Below are 23,619 nucleotides of genomic sequence, written 5' to 3'. Positions count from 1 at the left end.
ATACTAACAATATTTTGATTGGCAAGGAATAAGAATATGACAAACTAGGTTTCCACTGACAGTTCAGATTGAATACATTATTCTCTATCTCACAGGCTTGCTGAATTTTTATTCTTGTAAACACTAAATAAGTTTGTAATTTCATTGTCTTTACACTGCTTTATGGGTCCAGCGGTGTCACCCTTGGAACTCTGGAAAGACTAAAAGCAGCCCAGAGAGAATGCTACATGCAATACGCTATTTCAGAAATGCCCTAATGCAGCGGTGTCCAAACTTTTCCTGTCATGCCCTCCCCGCCCCCCTACCAGTAATGGAATCCCCTCCATTACGGCACAGTTGGCTCAGCAGAGGAGTTTGGGCTGAAGGTGCAGCTGGGGGCTGAACTCGGGATGGGGGAGGAGCTGGGGCTAGAGGCGGAGATGGCCTGGCAGTGGAGTGGGGGCAGAGTGGAGTTATGGCTGGGGGCAGAGTGGGGCTGGGTGGCAGCCCTCCCACCCCTCCCCCGTAGGGGCTGGCCCAGGCCTCGCCACTCCTCCACCCCCCCCCCCCCAAAAAAAGTTCCTACGCACCACCCTAGCGGGGCATGCATCACAATTTGGACACCACTGCCCTAATGGCTCAGTAGTTAAGGCTGTTTTGAGTTCTCCACTTAAAGCAAGGTATGAATCCCTTAATTAAAACAGGAACATTCACAGAAATCACTCTCAAAAATGGGCTTTTGCAAGAACTGTAATCTTCTATGGCACTTCACACTTTTAAGTGCCACTGTAGTACAATTCAAAAAGGTTTAAAATCGCTTTTTTCAGGTTTCCACCGATTTTTTTTCCCCCCCAAGGTCACATAACATCACAATCTCAAGTCACAAATGTACAATTTCACAAGGGTTTCAGCTTGCATTAAAGCCCAACCTGGAGTTATTTGTGAGGAAAAATAAAAATATAAAATGTGATTTGGTTTTTCTGTTATAACTTTGTTTTGGTTTGTTTTCTTGCGCCACGGAGGCTGGCAGAGTACTGAATGTTCACAGCCAGCTTCGGTTGCTTCCCAGGTCATGAGGAAGGCCACCTCCCCATCTGACAATCCTATCCAAGTTCTTACACCGCACTGCACTATGGAGTCTAAACACCTTCCAGAGCACCTTACCAGATCGGCATTCATTCTGACAGACCTTGCTAGGTATGCGAATTCAGGGCTTTCGGTCTCAAACTCTAGCAAGTCTACAAAAAATTAAGGGGAATGGGTGATTTAGAGGATGACAGATAACAAGGAAGCCGCAACTTCAGAGGGTACAGAAGGCACCTATAGGGGTCGGGGACAAACGTGGAATGAGAAGGCAGCATAGGGGGCACAGGGACAGAGAAACACCTTTCTCCATGTTAGACATTTTAAGCATGCAAAGTTTAGCACTTTCAACTTGGAAAAAGAGCTTGCCTGAACTATCTTCCTTCCTTCACATTCCATGAAGCTATAAATCCCCCCTCAACACATACAACCCATATATAAAAATCTACAAGCAGAAGAGTCCACTGCAGTACCCACCATTGCTATGGTGTGCCTCATGACATCTACCAGAGCTTAGTTTTCCCCCTTCAGTACTTACCCGCCAGGACTACTTAAAACTTTTGTTGTTAAAACAAAAACACCACACACCAAGGAAATTCTCACACCAAAAATGCCATTAACGTACAGTTAAAGTTGCTCGAGTGTATTTCCTATCAGCACAAATTAAAAATCAAGGAAATCACCAGGCAACATTAGGCAACATTAACATCCAAACAAACCTCAATTCACATCTTTTACCCCCACCAAATACAATCACAGACTCCTCAACTCTAAGGGCTTGTCTTCACTACCCGCCCGGATCGGCGGGTAGAAATCGATCTCTTGGCGATCGATTTATCGCGTCTCGTCGGGATGTGATAATCGATCCCCAAATCGAACCAGCCCAGGTAGGAGTAAGCGCCGTTGACGGGGGAGCCGCAGCGGTCGATTTGCCATCGTCCTCACAGCGGGGTAAATCGGATCAGATACGTCGAATTCAGCTACGCTATTCCTATAGCTGAATTTGCGTATCTAAAATCGATCCCCCCCGTAGTGTAGACGTAGCCTGAGACAAAGGGTGGACTTTTCAAAAATGCCTATGTGATGAAGGAGGCCTAAGTCCTCTTCACGTAGGCACTTTTGGAAATTCTACCCAAATCCCATTTCACTCCAAAATACACTAACCACAAAGCTCAGTCAATTCCGCAAAAGTTCACTCACATGCACAGCCTTAATTCTGACATCACTGTAAAAAAAAGGAGAAAAATATACATTTTTTTTCAATACAAGTATGCATCTTTGTAAGATCTTTTTATAGAGTAAAGAAACACTTGAGCAATCTTAACTATGAGGTAAATATTGGTGTGTGAGCTAAATATATATATTTATGTATGTTAATGTACATGGGATATTATGTGATGTGTTGGAATTAGCACTATTTAGAAGAGCATTCCAGTAATTTTCTGGAAGTTAGAAGACAAGAACTCTCTCAATAAAAACTCCTAGAAGAGCATGTGAACATCTGAATGCTACCAAAGACAAGAGCTAATAGAATTCTTCCATACCTTAAAAGCTGCACCTCCATGGATAATGGATTTGATGAAAATCCCAAGGTCAGCCCCAGTCTCCCGAGATTTGTTGCCTTTCAAGCTGACACCAAGTCCAGCAGAACCTGAATCATTCAGGGGTATCTCAAAGGTCAGCTGTTCTGTGGTCTCCAGTGAAAGAATACTGCAGTTGGGCTCTCCTTTCTGTCGGAGAAATTGAAAGATGAAAACAGTGAAAGAAAAAAAGAAAAAAAGAGAGAGAGAATATTAACACAGTGCATTCTAGGTTTCCCAGATCTAAACCTTTGGACAGGTTCATGTAACTAAAAATAGTTTTACGCCATAGTTCCTTTATCTAGTCAATAGCTTTTGGGCTCTTGCCTATGATTTGGTCACATGATTTTGTGACCTAATATATATGATTAAAAATATTTATAAATATGATTACATGGAATATGGAAACACTTCAGTTCAAGGTACCACAAGTTTGATGCTGCAGGACATTTAAGGTGAAGGACTCTGCATTTCAAACATATACAAACAGCTACATTAAAAATGTACTCATATAATTCCCACTGCCCTTAAATGTAGCGCTCACTGATTTTAATAGGAGTTGTGTGGTTAAATTTCATACCGCTCTAAGTAAAATCCTTAAAAAATTATTGCACCCTTAGTGGATGAATTGGTGCATGCTTTGGATATCTTTTAAAAGTTTGGAGCAGCAGGGTAAGAAACAAAATTAATAGAAAAATGGTATATGCAGAAAAATACCATTTTAAAAAGCAGAACATGAAGTTAGCATTTCTCAAAGGTGCTGGACTGAAGTCCTCTGTTAATCCACACAGGAAGTGAGCACTATACTGGAAGTGGGAGTGGAAACTTCTCAACACTGTCCTGCCAATGTTCCTCAAACCTAACTTGGAGGTATAGTAGAACCTCAGAGTTACAAACACCAGAATTAGGAACTGACCAATCAGCCATTTGGAACCGGAAGTACACAATCAGGCAGCAGCAGAGACCAAAAAAAGCAAATACAGCACAGTACTGTGTTAAACACACACTACTAAAAAAAATAAAGGGAAAGTTTAAAAAAAATATTTGGCAAGATAAGGAAACCGTTTCTATGCTTGTTTCATTTAAATTAAGATAGCCTACAAGCTGCATTTTTCTTCTGCACAGTAAAGTTTCAAAGTTGTATTAAGTCAATGTTCAATTGTAAACTTTTGAATGAACAACCATAACGTTTTGTTCAGAGTTACGAACCATTCCCGACGTGTTTGTAACTCAGAGGTACTACTGTACCACCTCAATGGGTACAAGGAAGTTCACACCCCACCCCCTTGCCATCTCTGCTGAGATTGTCCACACAGTATCAATGTGTGCCAGTTGTGGGACTGGTTTCTGGATAATCATAATGGTTCCTTTATGACCTTAAAGTTTATTATTTGGTCCAACTGGCAGTGGACTGAGGCCACTAGACAATACATTTAACACCCTACATGGGCAGCAAGAGGTGTGATCAAAAAAGATAAGGGTAAAAAATAAATGTAAGTGAATGTCAACCATTGAAATAGTATCAATTGAATACATGACTCACTTACATGTATCTAAGGTACCACTATTGCTGATGGAGAGTAACTACTATCTGAGGGAGGGGTCATACTATTCAGTGAGCTAGAACTATAAACCTTGATTCTAATATGTACCATATACAAATATTTATTAAAAATTAATTGCATGAAAGTCAATTCATTTAATTTAATTGGAAAATACAAAAATGGCACGGTGTTGACACTGATAATTACTGTCTTGATGACATTAGCTTATCTCCAGTACTCTTGCTCCACTTCTGTGCTCTTGCCTTTGTTCGCCTGAAGTACACAACTTTCTGTGGCATTTTTTCTTACATAAGTAATTAACAAAATTATAACATATGGAGGCAACAGTCCTGTAAAAGTTCCCAAAGCCAATGAATAAAAATAAATAAGGGAAACTGGGCTAGAGTGATTAGAGAATATGGTTGGATGTCTGGATTTGTATGGGTTTCAGAGTAGCAGCCGTGTTAGTCTGTATCCGCAAAAAGAACAGGAGTACTTGTGGCACCTTAGAGACTAACACATTTATTAGAGCATAAGCTTTCGTGGACTACAGCCCACTTCTTCGGGTAGTCCACGAAAGCTTATGCTCTAATAAATTTGTTAGTCTCTAAGGTGGCACAAGTACTCCTGTTCTTTTTGTGGATTTGTATTGTCGCCTGTGACAATGACTCATCATATGAGTTCTGTCAAGTCACTTAATCACATGGCCCATGAGCAGCGCCTCAGACTCACCTCTAGCTGAAGTTAATTAGACTGGATCTTACTGATTAATGATTTGTAGTTATGAAATATATTACCACAATGGGGCTGCTAGGAATCTAATGCTAAGATACGTATCCCACAACGTGGCTCAAAAGAGGGAATCCTTCATCTAAGATGTATTTTGTCCAGCCATAAGAAATCTTAGATGTGGAGCGAACTGAAGCCCAAATCTGACAATCCCAGGATCAGTGTGAGGGAAGATGAGTTTTAGCATAAACACTCAGATATTATGGAGATGAGGCTCTAAATAAATACTGAAAGAGAGAGAGAGAGTGCGAGTGCGCATTTAAAATGCGGGAGGAGGGTGGGGAGGGAGGGAGGTGTGGCACTAAATTTTGGACCCAAAGTAAAATACCAACAACAAAAAAATTCTGGCTTCTCACTGAAATATATACCACAACCACACCAAACATCTCAAGTATCTCCTAATGCAATGATAGCACCCCAAATGCCTTATATAAACTGGATCACCTACATTTCTGCCTGCTACTTGCTTGCTGCACCAAAAATGAGCTTTATTTTCAACTAACAGCATAGGAAATGGACAGGTAACATCCATGATACCTCATATAATCATATCATTTCACATCATGAATATTGGGTGTACTTGCTGACATCATTCACTTATATAGTCTCTGGGATTTTCTGTCAGTATCCTTTTGGATCACAAAATAAATGGCTGCTGAAACAACACAAAACATAAAACAACTCCCTATCATCATACCAGGCCAGTACAACTGAAACCTTTGTGCCCCCTCAGCACAGTGCAAGGAAGTCTGGCTGTAAGACAGATCTTTATAGTGAAGAAGTTGGAAAATTGCTCATGTCCTTAAATGATGACAGGAGAGACAGCATAGATAAAACAGACTGTTCACTCCTGAACAGGTGTGTGTGTGTGTGTGTGTGTGTGTGTGTGTGTGTGTGTGTGTGTGTGTGTGTGTGTGTGTGTGTGTGTGTGTGTGTGTGTGTGTGTGTGTGTGTGTGTGTGTGTGTGTGTGTGTGTCTTTTCTTCTTTTTTGCCATGTCCCTACAAAGGACAGAATATTTTATAACAGAAGCTGCAAAATGCTGTTAATTCTAGTGGACAACATTACAATAACTAGGCAATTACTTTATATTTGTATGCTATAAATAATAACTACAAACGTGTTTTATAACATTGTTTCTAAATATAAGTGAGTTCAGTTTTAAACTAGATTCCTATATAAGTAGACTACTAAAAACATGTGAAAAGCTAACCAAACTCTTCAAGTTTTGGACAAAATTTTTACATTTATTTAATAAAGTTATTTTGTGAACTAGTACTTTTCACTAATCCATTGGGTTATCATCTGAGTGCCTAGACATGCTATTTGTATCAAATGAGATTTTATAATGTGTTCAGTGAGACAAATACTATTTTTTTTTTTTTTAGTATTAGGTTTCTTTCAGCTCTCCTTCAATACCCAGTTTGGAATCCTTATAGTTTCACAACCCTTTCACTGCAGCGCTCTAAGTATTGTGTAATTTTATTATAAGAAAACCTCAGTAAATTAAAGTTCAATTTAAAACAACAGCTGCTTGTACCTATTACTCAAGGAACTCTCCAGACAATCCCCCTAATACCTTTCACAACTGCTCCTTATGCAGTAAAGCTAAATTGGTTTAAAAACTGCCCCTTCTTGGGTGCATATTTACATTCAGCTTTACCCTAAGATCCAGCTAATGAATGATGACAATCTGGCCCTTTTGGCTGATAGCAAAAAGGAAGTGGTAAACATGGTATCAGAGTGGACATCTGTGTTTGAAAGTAAATCCAAAGCAAACTGAAGTTATGCAAGCAACGAAGGTGGAGAAAGAACTGTTGATAGGAGTTTCAGGAGAGAAGCTGAATCAGAAGAAAGAATTTTATATTGGGAAATACACTTACTGCCAATGGAGAGAATTCTGGAGAATTGAAAAGAACCACCCAGTATGCATGGGCAGCTGTGAAAAAGGTGGCAGGAGCACTGTGGGACCAGCAATCAAGTAACAAACTGAAAGGAAAAGTGTACAAGGCATGTGTTTGTCCCTGCCTGCCTACGGTTTGGAAAGGGTGGATCTGATGGAAAGGAAAGAAAAAACTATATAGGTAGTAAACAACAATATACTGAGGAGAAAGGAAAACAAGCAGAGCTTAGAGGGCACATGGAAGAAATCAGGGGGAAGACGAACTTGGAACTCTTTGGGTATGTCTGCACTGCAATTAAAAACCCACAGCTGGCCCATGTCAGCTGACTTGGGCAATGGGGCTGTTTAACTGCGGTGTAGATGTTTGGGCTTGGGCTGGAGAGTGAGCTCTGGGACCTCACGAGAGGGGAGGGTCTGGAGCCCAAGTCCAAATGTTTACACCACAATCAAACAGTTCCTTAGCCCAAGCCCCACGAGTCTGAGTCAGCTGACACAGGCCAGCCAGAGGGGTCTAACTGCAGTGTAGACATACCCTTAGTTATAGAAAGCCTGGGAAGCACATGTTTGAGGTGGGCGGCACATGTGATAATGATCAGCACAGAAAGCGTGGGCGGAAAAGGACAGCAAAAAAGGATAAGGAAGACCAAGGATACAGTGGAAAGACTGTGTTAAGAGAAGTTTGAAGAGAAAAGGAACGGAACTCCAAGACATATGAACCCATGCTATGGACTGGAAGGATGGCGAAGAATTGTGGGCACCTCTGATCCAGTGTAAATGGGAAAAGGAGTCAAAAAATGAAGTGAAGTTTATCCTAAGATCCAGCTAACTGTGACTTAAAATCAAACTAAGCCTGGTTTGTTTTAACTGTAATGTCACACACTAGCTAGCCATGAAATGAAACTGGATGAAATCCCACTGACTACAACTCTTTAGAGGATAGGTGAGAGGAAAGCTGCATCATACGTAAAAGCCAATTCCACAGCTCAGTGTGAAACTACAGTAGCCCTGTCCTTATCTCTTCACTTAAGACATACCATTCCTTACCTATTCCGTGGAATCTAACCGCAAATGCTTGGATGCTCAGCATAGCAAGTAGCAATTACTTCATCACAGACAACTACAGCAATGAAAAACCTACTGAAAATTTCTGTTGGCAGAGGAAGAAATACAAATATATTTCCTAAAAGTTTGGTTTCCTTCAGTACACCAGTAACTTTAAATTCTCATCCTCGTAACTCCTTCTGTTCTTTATAATAGATGTCCCTTCACCGTGACCGTAAACAGCTGCAACTTCCTAAAAGTAAGGGAATCTGTCCAGTTAACTGCCTTTTTTGAGCAACCAGTCTCATGAATATTCATTTGTTAGTAGCAACTTTCCCCAATCCTAAATTTCCCTTACATTGCCAGAACACTATCCCAATACATCAATATTTTACAGCAGAGCAGCAATCTTTGACTGAAAGACTTATGGTCTGGTAAAGCAACCTCTACTCTGATGCACTAAGTCTTCAATTCTATTAGAAATACCTTTGCTCTCAGTTCTTTACTTCAAAACTGGTATCATCCTATAATCCTAGTTCACTTGAGGATGGTGTGAATGCAATGAGCTGCAACACTAATTAGTTTCTGTTCCAGAAAGAACACAGTGACTGTCCAAAGTGACACAAACTTGGGTTTCTGCTGGATCACCTCAGGGTTTCTCTTTCAACACAACCAATATTTTAGAATTACTCCAGGCAGTAATTAAGATGAATTTTTCTCCACAGTATATAGACTATACACCCACATCTCTTAAAGTGTAGTGTACTGTTGAAGTTGCATTCCACTACAGAGTCAGGTAAGCAATTCAGGGGTACGGTGGGTCACAGTTCTGTGTTTAACAGCACCTCTGCTCCCTCCACAGTATCCTCAAGGGTGCCCTTTAGGTATTAGGCCTCACCTCTCTATGGGAAAGGACCTGCGTCTCTCCCTTCAGACCTGGGATTTAGGTGCAGTCCCCTGCAATTCACGGTGACTATCCCAGCAGGTTTGACGTCAGTCCAGCATCTGCAGATTGCTCTCTTGGGAACAATGCCAGGGTTACCAGTGGCCAGCCAGCTTTCACAAAGTGCAGCCTATTTATTTTAGGACAAAAGTATTACGAAGGAAAAACAGTCTATATGCATGCTAAGCTTAGCAGCGTCACTCGTCTTCCACATGGAGACACTACTAGGTTTCCAGTCCCTGAAACCCTTCCAGCAGGGTTTTTTCCTTCTTCGATAAAATCTTATGTTGTTTTTGGATCAAAATGAGAGCCCTTCTCAGCCAGTTCAGTCTGGCCCTTTATACCACAAGCTCATTGTCTGTGGGCCTCTTGAACACAGTATGAACCAGTAAATGTAAGTCACCTCAAGAGGTGGTACTTTTCTGGAGTTGTTTAGCAGTCCTAGAGTCTGCAGTAATTATCCCCCACTGATTTTACTTCTCGGGAGAAACTCAGTAACCCTCCCCCATAGAGTTAGTCATACGATCCTTAGTTCACAAGGATATATAACATTTATAGATACAAAAAATGTATTCCTACTCCCAAGGCCTATGGCATTTGGCACATCTCAATATAATAGTCTTTTGAAGTTTTCATGCTCCCGAGATCATGCATCCATCACAAGATGATCCCTAGAAACCCTTTATATATATTAAATTACAAGTATTGGAAATCAAAAGGCGCTGAATTTTAATTCTGCCTAGATATATTCATGAACCTAAAGGAAATAAATAAACTTCAGGGTTATGCTTGAGTAAAGAATAGTTACTTAGCCTACAGTAATTGTGGTTCTTCGAGATCTATTGTCCATAGATATTCCTCTTCTGGTGCACATGTGCTCTATGATTATGAAACTGGAATCTTTTGAATAGTAGAATCTGTGGGGCTACACCTGCACCTTGCAGGCCCTCCAATCACTCTCCAGTTCCTTAACTAAAACAGAATCCAGATTGCCAACGACTCCATAGTAACAGAAAAGGAATGGAGATTATGGAATACACATGAACATCTTGAAGACCAAAGTTACCGTAGGGTAAATTAACCATCCTTTCTTTGAGTGATTGTCCCCATGTATTCCACTTCTGGTGACTGAAGCAGTAACTCATGTCCTGGAGGTGGGTACTGAGAACCTACTGAAACAATGACTGTAGGGCAGCTTTGCCAAAGCAGACATTGGATATGGAGCCCTTTACTAAGGAGTAATGCTGAGTAAAGGAGTGAGTTGAACTCCAGGTGGATGCTGTATAAAGCACGCTACTGTATAACATGTTCTGATACAGTCCATTTCAACACTCTTTGGGTGAAGACTAGTTGACCCTTCATTCTGTTGGTGAACACTAGAAACAATCTGGCAGAATTCCTGAATAGTTTCACTCAGTCCAGATAGCAAGTGACAGATCTGATAACATCTAAGGTGTGAAGTTTGGCCTCCCTGCTGCCGAGTGGTGAGATTTGAGGGGGTGGGTGGGGGGGGAATGGTAGGTCGATGAACTGAACAGCAGTGAGAGTGGACTCTGCTATCTTGTCTTTGAGGCCGAGAGCAGCAAAAAGATCCAGGACTGTCTGGCTGAGCTTCTCATGTGATGATTGATCCTCTGTGAGCCAGTCATCAACTATGGTACTTGACTCCATTGCCTTCTTGGATGTGCAGCCATGACTGCTAGCACTTGGTGAGGCCTCTTAGGGCTGTGGAGATGCCAAAGGGAACCATTGTGAATCAGTAATGAGACTTTCCCACAAGAAATAGAAGTATTTCCTGTGAGTGATATGAATTACGATATGGAACTAGGCATCTTGCAAGTCAGGAGCTGTGAACTGTCTTCAGGATCTCAGGTAGGAATCTGAATTTATCATCCACGAATTTGAAACAATGGATGAATCTGTTGAGTTGTCAGAGATCCAAAATGTGATTTCAACCTCTTTTCTTATTTAGGGCTAGGAAATAATGAGAATAACTCCCCTGCCCTCGACTTTCATGGACATTTCTTCCATGTCTCTGAGTTGCGGAAGGGAGTCCACTTTGTTTCTGAGCAATATCTTGTGAAACAGTCCCAGAAGAGGAAAGGAAAAGAGTAGGGAGGGGTTGGAATTGGATAAACAACCTTTGTCCACTATTTCCAGGTCTCACTGGTCTGAGCTCATCTGGTTATAGACTTCCCAATAAGAAAAAAGACAGTTCCAAAATTGTGGGTATTGAGACATAAGCAACTAGGGGTGTATTATGGAAAATGACAGACATCCTTAATGCATGTATCACTGTCGCTCCATCTATAAATTCATCAATTTTTAATTTTTAGGTTGTGTAGGCAAAGAACTGGAAAGTGTCTCTGGGATCTCCAGTAAGCTCTAACTGCAGCATCCTTCTGAAAAGTTTTCCAGTGGGGGTAGGCATGCACTGATATTCATACATAGATTATTATGACAGCTGGTATTACTTGGCAACTACAAGATTTGAAATAAGTGAAAACAGTAATTTTCCAAAAATTAAACACTTGCTGTAATCAAATCTCTCTTAAATCTTATGGCAGACCTCTGAAAATTCAATGTATATTGGATATAGGCAATCTGCAGCAATTTTATAATTTGTTTGATATGACTGAACAATAGAATCAATTGTCTCAAAATGCAAATGACTTCACTGTTATATCAGTAAAACCAAGGCTCTTGTTTGAGAAGTTTTGCTCCCAAACCTGGGATTGATGACTGGAGTTTGATAACATAACAAAACAAAAACACCCCAAAGCCCTCTCTCCTACAAACTCTTACTTATTAGTCAAATTAGTCAGAAAATGGCCAACAAAGTTCATAAAGGACTACACTTCAAAAAAAAGGTGAGAGGACTGTGTAAACCTGTTAGACATATTAGCAGAAAAACTTACAACTATAGCAAACCAATGGTCAATGCAATAGATAGAAAATCTTGAATTGAGAGTTTCAGGAGACTTAGTTAGCTAGCAGTGTACGCAAGTAAGTGTCACCACTGGTTTTTACTTAGCTTTAACAAGTGCATCTGTGTTACAGATCTCTGACTTGTTAATTAAAAAACTATATGTAATGCTTCAAACAGTGTAATATCTACTTATATACTCCTAATATCTTTCCACACCTACAGGGCACAGTCAAAATGCATCTTCAATCTTCCCCACTGTCTACAGTAGAAACTGTCTTCTACCTACAACAGAAACAGAACTGGAAGGTTTTAAAAATAAGCACTTTTCATTGTGTTATTTCTTCTCAATACGGTCCATGGTATCTACTAAATATTATGCTCAATCCTCCATCTCCTGAGACACCACTTTCAATTAAACCTCTTATTTAATCTCAGAACGCCTGTTCTCATTGACCACTGCACTTTTTATCTGTGGATTTATGATAATCTAATGCACATCTCCCTGACTGGAAGGGCTGCCTTATTTATCCCCATTGTTCTTTTGCCAAAAGAGAAGCTTACAAAAAACAGTTCTCACTGAAGCCAGGAAGGAAATAGCATTTGTTTAACACAACAAGAGGCCTTTCACTACCTGACTGATGCCCTTGACCAGCACACTATCATGGCCTCTCAATGTGCTGGCTGCCCCTTGCCTAGCTGCTCAGTTCTGATAAGAGATGCCAACTCCCTTGAGTGCCATTCAGAGCTCAGAGTGAGAGGCAATGTACCCAGGAGGATTATTTTCAAAGGCTTATGAAGGAAATAAGACATTTACATGCTTTCACTACTATTTTCTGCAAGAAACCCTACAGGTTAAAGAGCAGTCTCTGAACATTGACTATGATTTGACAGAAAGGTCTGAAAAAACATGCCGAATTGTTTACACCATTCGTTACCTTCTTTCCAATAAGAACGTAGACACAGTTTAAAAACACATACACACACTTTGGTGGCCAATTATTTAGTGAGTAACCATACTATACGTTGTGGTAGATATACTGTGACGCTACTGAAAACAATGCTCCAAGGTAATGGTCTGATGTAATGTCACAATGAGGTAAATAACTGACGTCACTGTTGCATATATCCCTTACCACACTTTTACAGAAGCTTTTTATCTGCATTTATCTATCTACTATATTGTGATAAAAATAGTCACTAATGGTAACTCCTGTTAAAAGGACAGAGGTGAATGTTCTATTGTGCTTGGGTATTTTGCACATTAATGTAGTGCACTGCAAGTTCATGTCACATTGGATAGAAAGGCTTTAGTTTGAAATACCTAGACGCCTTGGAACCACAGCTTTGAATACTGACAGAATCAGATTCAGCACTTCAATCCTCCAAGGATGATAAATTGCATTTCACATTTTACCATGTGAGACTCCGTCAGAGACTTCAAAAACAAGATCCTCCAACTTCCTTTGTATAATTATTCAAAATCTCATGGTGATTTTTATGAGAGAAAATGGTCTCCCTTTGTGAAAGGGTTTTGTCATAAGTAATAGCTCAGTGCCTTACTGCACTCTTAACACCTAACTATCCAGCCTCGCTTCCTTTTGTAAGTTATGAGACTCTGGGAAGTAGACTGGGAGGCACATTAACTAGTTAAGACCAAAGACACATTTCAGCCAGACATTTAATCATGCAAGTAATCCCACTAACATCTAACATACTTGAAGGCAGGCATATGGTTGAAGACCTTGCTGAATCAGGACCTAAATTTGCACACTACCTTAAAGAAGAGTTTAGCACAGCACTGAGATATTACCCAGGCTCTATGGAATACTGTTAGTAGATGGTCAGCCACATACAAATCTTATTAATTTTTCTAACTGACTTAATAGCTACAGTTTTAAAGTAGGGATGGTAAAGAGAACAACCTTTGGATAGTTTTGTCTACCCACTTCAATTCCAGAGAGGTTCACAATAAGAAGTCATATCCTAGAACAGTGGTTTTCAAACTGCAGGTTGCGACCCAGGACTAGGTCTAGGCACTAAGTCACAGCGGCTCTGGTCAGCACCAACGACTGCGCCGTTAAAAGTCCCATCGTCGGTGCTGCCTGGCTAAGGCAGGCTAGTCCCTACCTGTTCTGACACCGCGTTGCACCCCGGAAGCAGCCAGCAGCAGGTCCAGCTCCTAGGCAGGGGGGCCACGGGGCTCCGCGTGCTGCCCCCACCCCGAACTCGGCTCTGCACTCCATTGACCAGAACCGACCAATGGGAGCTGGGGCGGGGGGCCTGCAGGCAAGAGCCATGCAGAGCCACTTGTGCACTTCCGCCTAAGAGCCGGACCTGCTGACCTGCTGCTGGCTGCTTCCATGGCGCAGCGCAGTCCGCGGTGCCAGGACAGGCAGGAAGCCTGCCTTAGCAGCCCTGCTGCGCCGCTGACCGGGAGCCGCCTGAGGTAAGCTCACGCCCCAACCCCATGCCCCAGCCCCGAGCCCCCCCCAAACCCAGAGCCCCGCCCTGCACCCCAAGCCCCACCCCTGAGCCTTCACCCCCAGCTCAGAGCCCTGACCCCCTTCCCCAACCCGGAGGCACCTCCCATACACTGAACCCCTCATTCTCAGCACCACCCCACAGCCCTCACCCCTGCACCCCAACCTTCTGCCCCAGCCCTCAGCCACTCCCACACCCCAAACCTCTCATCCCCAGCTCCGTTGGGTTGCAGGCATCAACAATTTTCATCAACTGGGTCACCAGAAAAAAAGTTTGAAAACCACTGTCCTGGAAGAACTTTTTCATAGATACATTCATAGATCTTGGGGCCAGAAGGGACCATGATCATCATTGCTGATGGGTAGATAAATCAGATCTGATGATGCTTTCAGATGGTAACCCACTCTAGCTGCCAAGTGGATTTAAGTAATGGCAAAAGCAAATCTTGATTTTACAGCAAATAAATATTGCAGCCCAGATAGCTGGGAGTTGAGGCATACAAAGCCTAAGTTTCTGTTGAGAGCCATATGTTATAGTGTCTCCACTCCTATTCATAAGTCTTTCTGGTTTCTAATTTCATGGATTCAAGTGTGATGCCAACTAAGACTTCTGAGCTCTCTGGTGTATATGATGCCAAATACACTGATCTTATCTGCAGATCTTCAAGGCGTTTTTCATAAGTCTTTGGAAACAGACAGACAATCCTGATTCAAAATCCAAGACAGCCACCCTTAAACACCTTCAAAGGATTTGGGTCCAAAGCAACGCCAGTTCCAAATGAAGTCAGCTCCCCTGCAGCTCTCAACACAGATATTGCTGACCCTCCTTGAGAAAGGTTGGGAACCAACTAAAATTCTTTGTTTTAATGGGAGCTAGACTGATGCACAACAGCACTGCCAAAATGGTGCAAAAATAACACCTACTCAATAAAAAAAAATCTTAACAAAAAGCTAAACTCAAACAAATTATTCTAAGCAGCAGAAATAAACAGGTAGATGATATCAAGACCAGCTCGCCATACTTCATGCTATGATCCCCTGCATAAAAAACGTGATAGTTATTTTAGATAATGAACAAGATAACTAAATAACACTACCTCAGTACAATATTTCTAGTACTCTAGATGTTAACTACAGTAAGTATAGCTAATCCTGCAAATACTGAGGTAACTGTATACATTTAGTTCATGTAAACTGCAGAGTTTAAAGGCTGACTACTATACCCTTGTGCAAAATGTTCTGATGTACAAAGATGCATGTGCATGGTCCCCTCTGTCAATACTTTTTAGATTGTTCCAGATTAGTGGTGCCCACAACCCCACAACCAAGACTCTCTGCACAAGAAATCCTTGAGGGAGATGTGATTTTGATATGTATATACTCTATACCTTGGAATAAAAGGTTCTATATACATTTAAGATTTTCTCCCCTGTATCTATATAAGGTACAAAAATATTCATATAGAAATTGTATTATATAGTCTTTAAAAGCATTAACATGTGATGTGTATCATGGGCCAGATTTTCAAAAACTAGACTTCATTTTTGAGAGAGTACAGTTAATTGCTGAGGTGACTGAATTTATTTGAACCATAATTTAGGATACTTGTATATGAGAGGAGTTCCAAATCAGGGATTTTAAACATACAAGTTATTGAAATTGGGAGTACAAACAATAGGAGGTACAATAATGGTTAAGGCTGCACTGAAATTTGGTGCAGTCTTTCCTGCAGATTAACAGGTAAGAAACAATAAAGAAATCAAGCTTTGAATACTTAAAATAAAAAGGACAACATTTCAGACAAGCAAGAAATCTTCCTTTAGGTGAAGAATTCCAGGTAGTGCAAAGAATTAATTAGAAAAAAGCTAAAACGTAAAAGTTAATCACAACTGAGTGAGTGGAAGAAAAAGCATAACTGAACTTGCCACTAACCGTGCTTCCTTCCATACTGTGTAATAAATATGTAAAAAGAGAGAATTCTAGATTTAAAGATCAACAGTTACATTATACAGGTTCTTCTCCTATAGCATTTGTTATAAAAACACCAGTGTGAGGGTTTTTTGTTTGTTTGTTGTTTTGCTTTGTTTACTTCCTCCCTCGGGGGAAAAATGTGTGCGGTAACAAGACAAATAATGATCACAACTAGACTTGATTATTTAAAACCATCTTTAAAACAATAGAGATACAAAGCTTACAGTAATGTGCATGCCAAGGCTTAAAATACATAAAAATACATATTAACCTTTTCAATGCTTTATTATTTGTGACAAGTTTGGTGGAAGGGCACTTCTCTGCCTCTGTGCATACACATCCTGTAGCTTGAACACTCATTAAAAATAATAAGAACGTTTTTAAAAGCCACTGCCCCGAGAATGAACAGTGCCATGCCAAAGAAGGGTTAAGTTTTAGCTGATTCTAATTTAAGTGGCTTTGTATTTTACCAACTTGGAGAAAAAGAAAAATGATCTTTAAATCATTTAAAAAAAGAGAGAGCCACCTTAAGATCACACATTTTTTCCTGGGGAAAATGAGAGAAGAGAGAGAGAGAGACAGATAAATACATGATCAAAACTCTGTGTATATTTTCAGAATAGGATGGAACAGTAGCCTCAGTTTGATGTATGTTTTATTTATTTTGTAATAGCTGGATAATCCAACCCTGATCAGTGAGTCATTTTTTCTCTAATCTTTAAACACTTTAGAAAACGTACACAATACTGCATAACTTAAATACAAAATGCACCTATAGTATGCACTAGTCACAGGCTAGTCTGTAGTCGGGGATAATTAAGCAATTCAAGCTCATCCTGAGTTTGTAACCACCTCCTTACTCAGCTATTACATGGTTAACAAGCAGCAGGAATTCCTAGTGCCTTTTGGCTAACTGGACAGTCTGTGGTTGGTCCAAATTCCACTTTGCTCATCTGCTTCAATAAGAAAATCTCATAAGAGCCCCTTATTCTCTTTTTGAGTAATGACAATAACTCAAAGAGTGTGCTTTAGGTTTTATTTAATGTTTATAATGTATGAACAATGTAGTCATACAGCTCTCAGATGTTAACTTTGACAGGGTTAATATAACTAAATCCCAATCCTCTGCAATCCAATAATATCTTCTTTTTACAACATCCCCTCACCTACACCAGCAGCAAGAGACACTCAAGATAAAGGTTTACTGCTCTCAATATCTAATTTTTATATTTGATAGCAAATTATCAGCATAAGATCAGAATGGCAATACCCTCAAATAGTGCTCCTGTGCAATCTAATACAGTTGAAATGTTACTGAGGGCAAGCCTTCATAAAAAGGGGCTTTGTTTTACCCTCCCTATTACTTTACCTTATAACATACTGTTAGGGGGCAGGTACCAGAATGTCACCCTGTGTTATTTTACTCATTTCTGTTGGGACAGGTGCTTGAAGCAGCCAATATGTTTATTTAAATAATGGAATGATAAACAAAATAAAGGTGTTTTGCACCATGCCTTGGAGACTGTGAAAGACAGAGTCTGCCATGAGGACACGGAGTATTTGAATTGGACCTTTCAACAGCAAAGTTGCCAAACCATTCAGATCTTTTGAGATTACCAACAACCTGAAGTGAACTCATATATTCAGAGCACTGCTCAAATGAGGAACAGGTTTGCTGTAGCAGCATTTACCCTATTGTTAAAACCACCACCACAACAAACTTTTGGGTCATATTCTACATGCAGTACACAAGGTTTCAACCGGTAGCTAAAATCATCCTTAGCAAATATTGGATTAACCATCTACTTTCCTCCTACAAACAAACATTCTAAGTTATTTTGTTTGTTTGTGGTTTCTTCTCCTCCTCTTCTAATCCTCTAATTCTTTCTTCTCTTCTAATCCTCTGCCACCAAAAATGTATTGTTGGTGGCAGAGGATTACTCTTATTCAATCTTAAAATTAAAAACAACAAAAAAGGCACATCAAGTAGTTTTGATTCCTTTTAAATCTCTGCTGAGACTATTTTCAGATGCCACATGACTTCCATCAAACATCGCATTAATCTGAACATCTGGTAGCCAAGCAGTATTGTAAGCCATATTTCTATAGCAAGCTACCAAGTAGATATTACTGAAAGGCTTCTAAATTAGAAGGACATGTTCCTTAAAAGCATCCAATATAAATTTCAGTTACTAAAATATGTTATATGGTAAGTCAACGGGTTTACAAGGACTATAGTACTGTATTAGAATTCACATGCCATCACTGTTGCTCTGAGGGCCATCTGTGCATCACTCTCATAGAGAAAGCAATTTAAGTGAAGGCCAAACCAGCAGGATAAATGTGGCTACCTTTTGGGTCTCAATCTTGCCAGTCAGAAGTAACTTGTGAAATATAGCTAATCCTTGCTGTAGGGTCTAGAATTGAATAGAAAGCAAGCTTGGCAGATAGAAATCTCTACAGCCTCTTTTACCCACCAGGGATTGCTGTGATTTCCAGCATAATCTGGCAGCAAAGCAGAAAACATAACGCTAGGTGGGAAAGATATAGACACGGAAATGGTTAAAAAAAAAAAAGTATGGCACACTTAAAAAAAACCCATACACTTCTCAAGCAATGGTATTTTCTAACTTACATAACAACACTGTTTGCTTTTTTCTCCCTTTATCTTTATTGTTTAAAAAAATTGGGGAGAGGAAGAAGGAGAATTGCATTTGAGTTTTGATCCTAAATATGATGGACAGGTTTGTACATTTACTTAGAAATTCTCTCCTTCATGCCCATACACACAGTGAATTTAGAGCTCAGGATCTTTCTAAATAGGGCCTCACAAAGGTCAGCATGGTTGGCAGCTCTGGGAACCACTAATTAGCAATGTTATCTCTTTAATAAACCTGGGATGGTTTTGATAGCATTCCATCACTAATTTTTCCCCTTACATAATTGCTCAAGCAAAAAGGAAAATTAAAACAAAAATAGATTAGCTCAGCACACTTCATTTTGGCTCTGGATCAGTAGTACATGTACAGGAAGCAGTGGCTAGCAGCTGCAGAAAGACAGAGGGTCACATCACAGTAACTAACCTACTCCAGGGCTTCCGATAGGAGCGCAGGCAACACACACACTTTGCTCAACAAGGACTAAGTGATAACAAGGAAACAAGAGGAAAAGTATGAGAAAACATACCGAAGTGGATTGCAAAAGGAGATGGTGCTAACAGGGGGTAAAGCAAAAGGAAAAGCGAAGTCCTGACAAAAGGGAGAAGACAAGTTCTTCAAGTAAGAAAACAAGAAAGGCCATTTGTTTTCTTCAAAGAAAATAGAATGAGACAAAGGCAGGAAGTGCTGTCCTTCCTTTATCCTGCAGAGCTCTCACTGAAAAGACAAGTATATGCATCGGTCAAGATAAGGGAAAAGAGATGGCCTTCTTTGAGAGGAAACAAGTATGTATTTCTATATTAATGGACTCCTATGTATATTTAGGGTGGAAAGGAATATGGTTTTACATTCAAGGTTTCCCAAAGCACTGCTCTATTTGACAGTAGTACACTGGCTTAGTAAATGAATGTGAAATCTGTTAAACAGCTTAAGAATAGCTCACACATATTAGAATGTTTGCCAAGAAAGCAAGGTTCTCCCCTATTAGCCCTGAGAACTACTATGGAATTTTCCCTTCAGCACATATAACCGCAACACAACTGGCATTCCCAATTTAGGAGATGCCCAGTTCTGAACAACGCATGTTTTAGAGGCACTGTCAGTATTGTGTAGGGAAGCTTCAGAGCCTGTCAGCAACCAGTGTCATTAGTCCATTACTTTCACAAGCAATGAAATTCACTAGATACACTCAAACTTAAAACAAAACCCGAAGCCTAAAAAAAGAGTACTTTATTTTCAGACATGCTCAATCTCATCATTACATAATTCATTTACAGTATTCCCTTGTGAATTATGCCTATGATGTCACTTCTGGGATGAAAATCAAATTTCAAAGAATTATATTAAATAATGGATAAAATTAAATATAAATACTTCTCCAAGACCAGCCTTAAATAATTGCCCTTCACTGGCTTCTCATCCAGCGACAGTTTACTTGTATTTCTTAGGTCAATTTTTAAACACAGAGAACTAGTCTGATTCGGCATAGCGGAAAAAAACATTACCAGCTCTCGAGGCAGAAAGGCTTCCTCCTGCCGAGCCACGATCAGAGAGACAGTCTCCCCTTGCTTAGTGCTTCTCAACATAGCCACTAGTTCTTCCTGGGTCCTGCCAGTGACATCTCTGCCATTCACCTAATGGACATAATTAGGAAACAAACAAACAATAATTCTGACTAACGAGTGCGGTCTTTGACTTTCTAAACTGGGAGAGGTGTGGTTCAGTGGTCTGAGAACCAAGAAATATTGAGTTTTAAGGTCCTGTAGCACAGACCACGGGACCGTGAGTTGCAGCCCACATTGAAGTGTTGAGCTGTGATTGCCCCGTGTAGACCCTACTAGCGGGAACTACAAAGTACCTAGCTTGCATTGACATAGTCTTCTGGGACTACATTACTGCAAACCTGTGACTTCATACTAGCAAGATTTATATGGGGCAGTTACAGAGCAACACTTCAGTGCATGCTGAAATTCACACCCCTGTAATCTGTGCTTCAGAGCCATGCACCCAAGCTCTTAATTTGGTTGCCACAGTGAGTTTCCTCTCAGGCCTGCACAAATCACTTATCCTCTTTGCTAGTTTTCACCATCTGTTAATGGGGATTTACAATACCTACCTGGCAGGGGTTTTGTAAAGATTAATCAGTTTGTAAAGCTCTTTGAAAATGAAAACCACTAAACAAGAGGTATGTATTAATATTGTTTACATTAGCGCTCTTTGAGGTTAGCAAGTAAAAATAGCCCCATAGATAATGAGTTCATAAGTCATACAAGTATGAACATTTAAAACCGAGAAAATACAATGCAACTGATTTAAAATGTGCATTAGAAAAACATTCACAGTGAATACACAGATTCTTGGATATTATTTCAATTGATGCATCTACTTTCAAAAATCAGGCAGCCATTTTATCAGCTCTCCCTTGTTTGAATGCCTTGCAAGACTATTTTCATAGGCACCTGATTCTGAACTGTATATTTAAATCAGCAAGCAGTATGAAAGCACTGTACTTTAAAAAACAACAACCCAACAACCTGCAAAATGGGGAAATATGGGGTTTAAATTAGGAACATGCCATGCTATGTTAGTCACTAGTAATTACAGAAAATACAAATATATCTAAAATATATATTTTAAAAGTCAATAAAAAAATATTTAGTGGTGAAAAAGGAAGGGATGTTTGATATTCCCAGTTCTGCTAACCTCCAGTATTCGGTCTCCTGACTGCAAACGACCATCTTTGACTGCTGCCCCCTTTGGCAAAATATTCTTCACAAAAATAGGACCAGGACCATGAACTGAAGAGTCTCTGGTAACCACAGTGAAACCAAGTCCTTCAGGACCTAGAGTGCAGACAGAGAAGGCTCATTGTAAATTTCAACAAGAAAATGATATTAATTAAAATAACGGAACAGTAAAATTTAAAAGTGTAAGTATCAAGAGCAAGCATTTAGATGAGCTTTCAACGAAAGCTGCTTCAGCCATTGAGCATGATTTCACGGAAGACCAGAAGAGTAAATATTATGCCACTGTCAGAAGAGACAGGTTCAGACCCTGCTGTTAATATGCATAAACTAAAATAGTTTTGAATTACCCATGTTCCAATCAGAAACTAAATGGAGGGCTCACACTCTAAATATAATGCCTCTTTCCCAGGTAGTTTTGGGACTGCTTTAGATATTAATCCTTTAGAGTCAAATCATCTCATAAAATATTTTGCGTATAGTGGGGTAAAGCAAAAAAAATTATGGTAAAAAAAATTAGGCAAAGCAGCACAAATACAGGAAGGGGGACTGACTGACACCATATTATGTGCCTATAATCAATGGCATGATTGTTACCCAAAATATGCCAAAATTAATTTAAAGGCAGAAATATGGTGACAGTGATGAAGAGCACAAAAACTTTATACCATTCAAAGGGTATGGAAAATTCTACTTAAGTCTTAGTAATGCAGAATGACTCAGTATTATCTTAAGTAGAAATCTATGCACACTTAGGTTTTCATCGGTCTGGCAAGGGTCTGGGAGATTGAGGTTATCCAAGCCAGCCCTGCATATTGGCATTAAAGATACTGCTTCACATGATATCTCACATGTTACAGACAACTTCAGAGAACTTGGAAGAGTGCTGAAGGAGCCATGTCCAAATGATTCTTCTTGAGATCCTTTCTGTTCCAAGAGTGAAGGAAGACAGAAAGAAGGAGATTCTGGTAGAGAACTGCTGAGTAAGTAGCGTAAGGTAATAGGTTTTAATTGTGAGGAACATTGACCTACCTCTTATGGAGAGAGTGGTTGTATAGATGGGATAGCTTCCATTTTAGCAGAAGGCGAACCAAGCTTCTAGGGAACAGCAGGATGTTTAACAACAAAAGGAGTGAGTGAAGCGAGGGGAGGACGGACAAATGAGCATTTATTTAGTGCAAAATCAAGATGCCATGAACCAAATTAATCAAGGCACCAAGAGAAGAAAATTTTTAATTGCCTGTACACCAACGCTAGGAGAGTGGGTAATAAACGAGCAATTAGAATTGCTCATTTATGAGGATAAATTCAACCTTGTTGATATTATTGAAACATGGTGGGAAAATTTGCATGATTGGAATGTCAACATCTCTGGTTATAACCTATTCAAGGAAGGATCAAGTGTGCAAAAGGAGATGAGGAGTAGACTCTGTGTCATGATGGCATTGCCTATGTCCAAGTCACCGACAACTTTGGACGCAAACAATCTTGAATGCTTATGGATCAATGTTTTAACAGTTACAGCTCAAGACTGGTGCCAATGCGTGTCTGCTCTAGACCACCAAATCAAGAGAGAAGACGACGAGTGTCTTCTTAAGCACCTATCTGTAATGTATAGTGAAAACTCATCATGAGCGATTTCAATTTGGGTGACATATACTAGAGTTAGCATGTTGCCAGTATTAGAACATCCTTGTAATTTCTAAAAGTCATATATGACTATTTCCTAACACAAAAAGTGTGGCAGCGATAACAGGGGAATTCTATATTGAACCTCTGTTTGACAGCTAAAGAAGAATATATCACAGAACTAAAAATTAGTGGTTGCTTAGTGCAAGTGATCATGACTATCTTACATTTGTTATGTGTAAACAGAATTTAAAAGAGCCTATATTGCAAAGCAGAAAACAATTATGAACCAAATCAGCTGGGAGAAAAAATTTAAATAAAAATATGAATGATAATTGGGAACTGTTT

The 23,619-nt window shown here is 40.0% G+C and overlaps 1 protein-coding gene across 2 annotated transcripts in view; it reads right to left on the bottom strand.

The window, feature by feature from the left end:
- Positions 1–23,619, bottom strand: part of PARD3B (par-3 family cell polarity regulator beta) — a 647,317-nt gene that overhangs the window by 282,063 nt on the left and 341,635 nt on the right. For both annotated transcript variants that reach the window (XM_034786262.1, XM_034786263.1), the window contains 3 exons: positions 21,602–21,741; positions 20,404–20,532; positions 2,607–2,792 (listed from right to left, as the gene is read on the bottom strand). In XM_034786262.1, the coding sequence (XP_034642153.1) occupies positions 2,607–2,792; positions 20,404–20,532; positions 21,602–21,741 (455 nt within the window). The remainder of the gene's footprint in view (positions 1–2,606; positions 2,793–20,403; positions 20,533–21,601; positions 21,742–23,619) is intronic.

This window comes from Trachemys scripta, chromosome 11 (assembly GCF_013100865.1).
Source record: "Trachemys scripta elegans isolate TJP31775 chromosome 11, CAS_Tse_1.0, whole genome shotgun sequence".
NCBI classification, from domain to species: domain Eukaryota; kingdom Metazoa; phylum Chordata; order Testudines; family Emydidae; genus Trachemys; species Trachemys scripta.
Note: the sequence above shows the minus strand (reverse complement) of the source record. Positions and strands in the feature narration are given on the sequence as shown.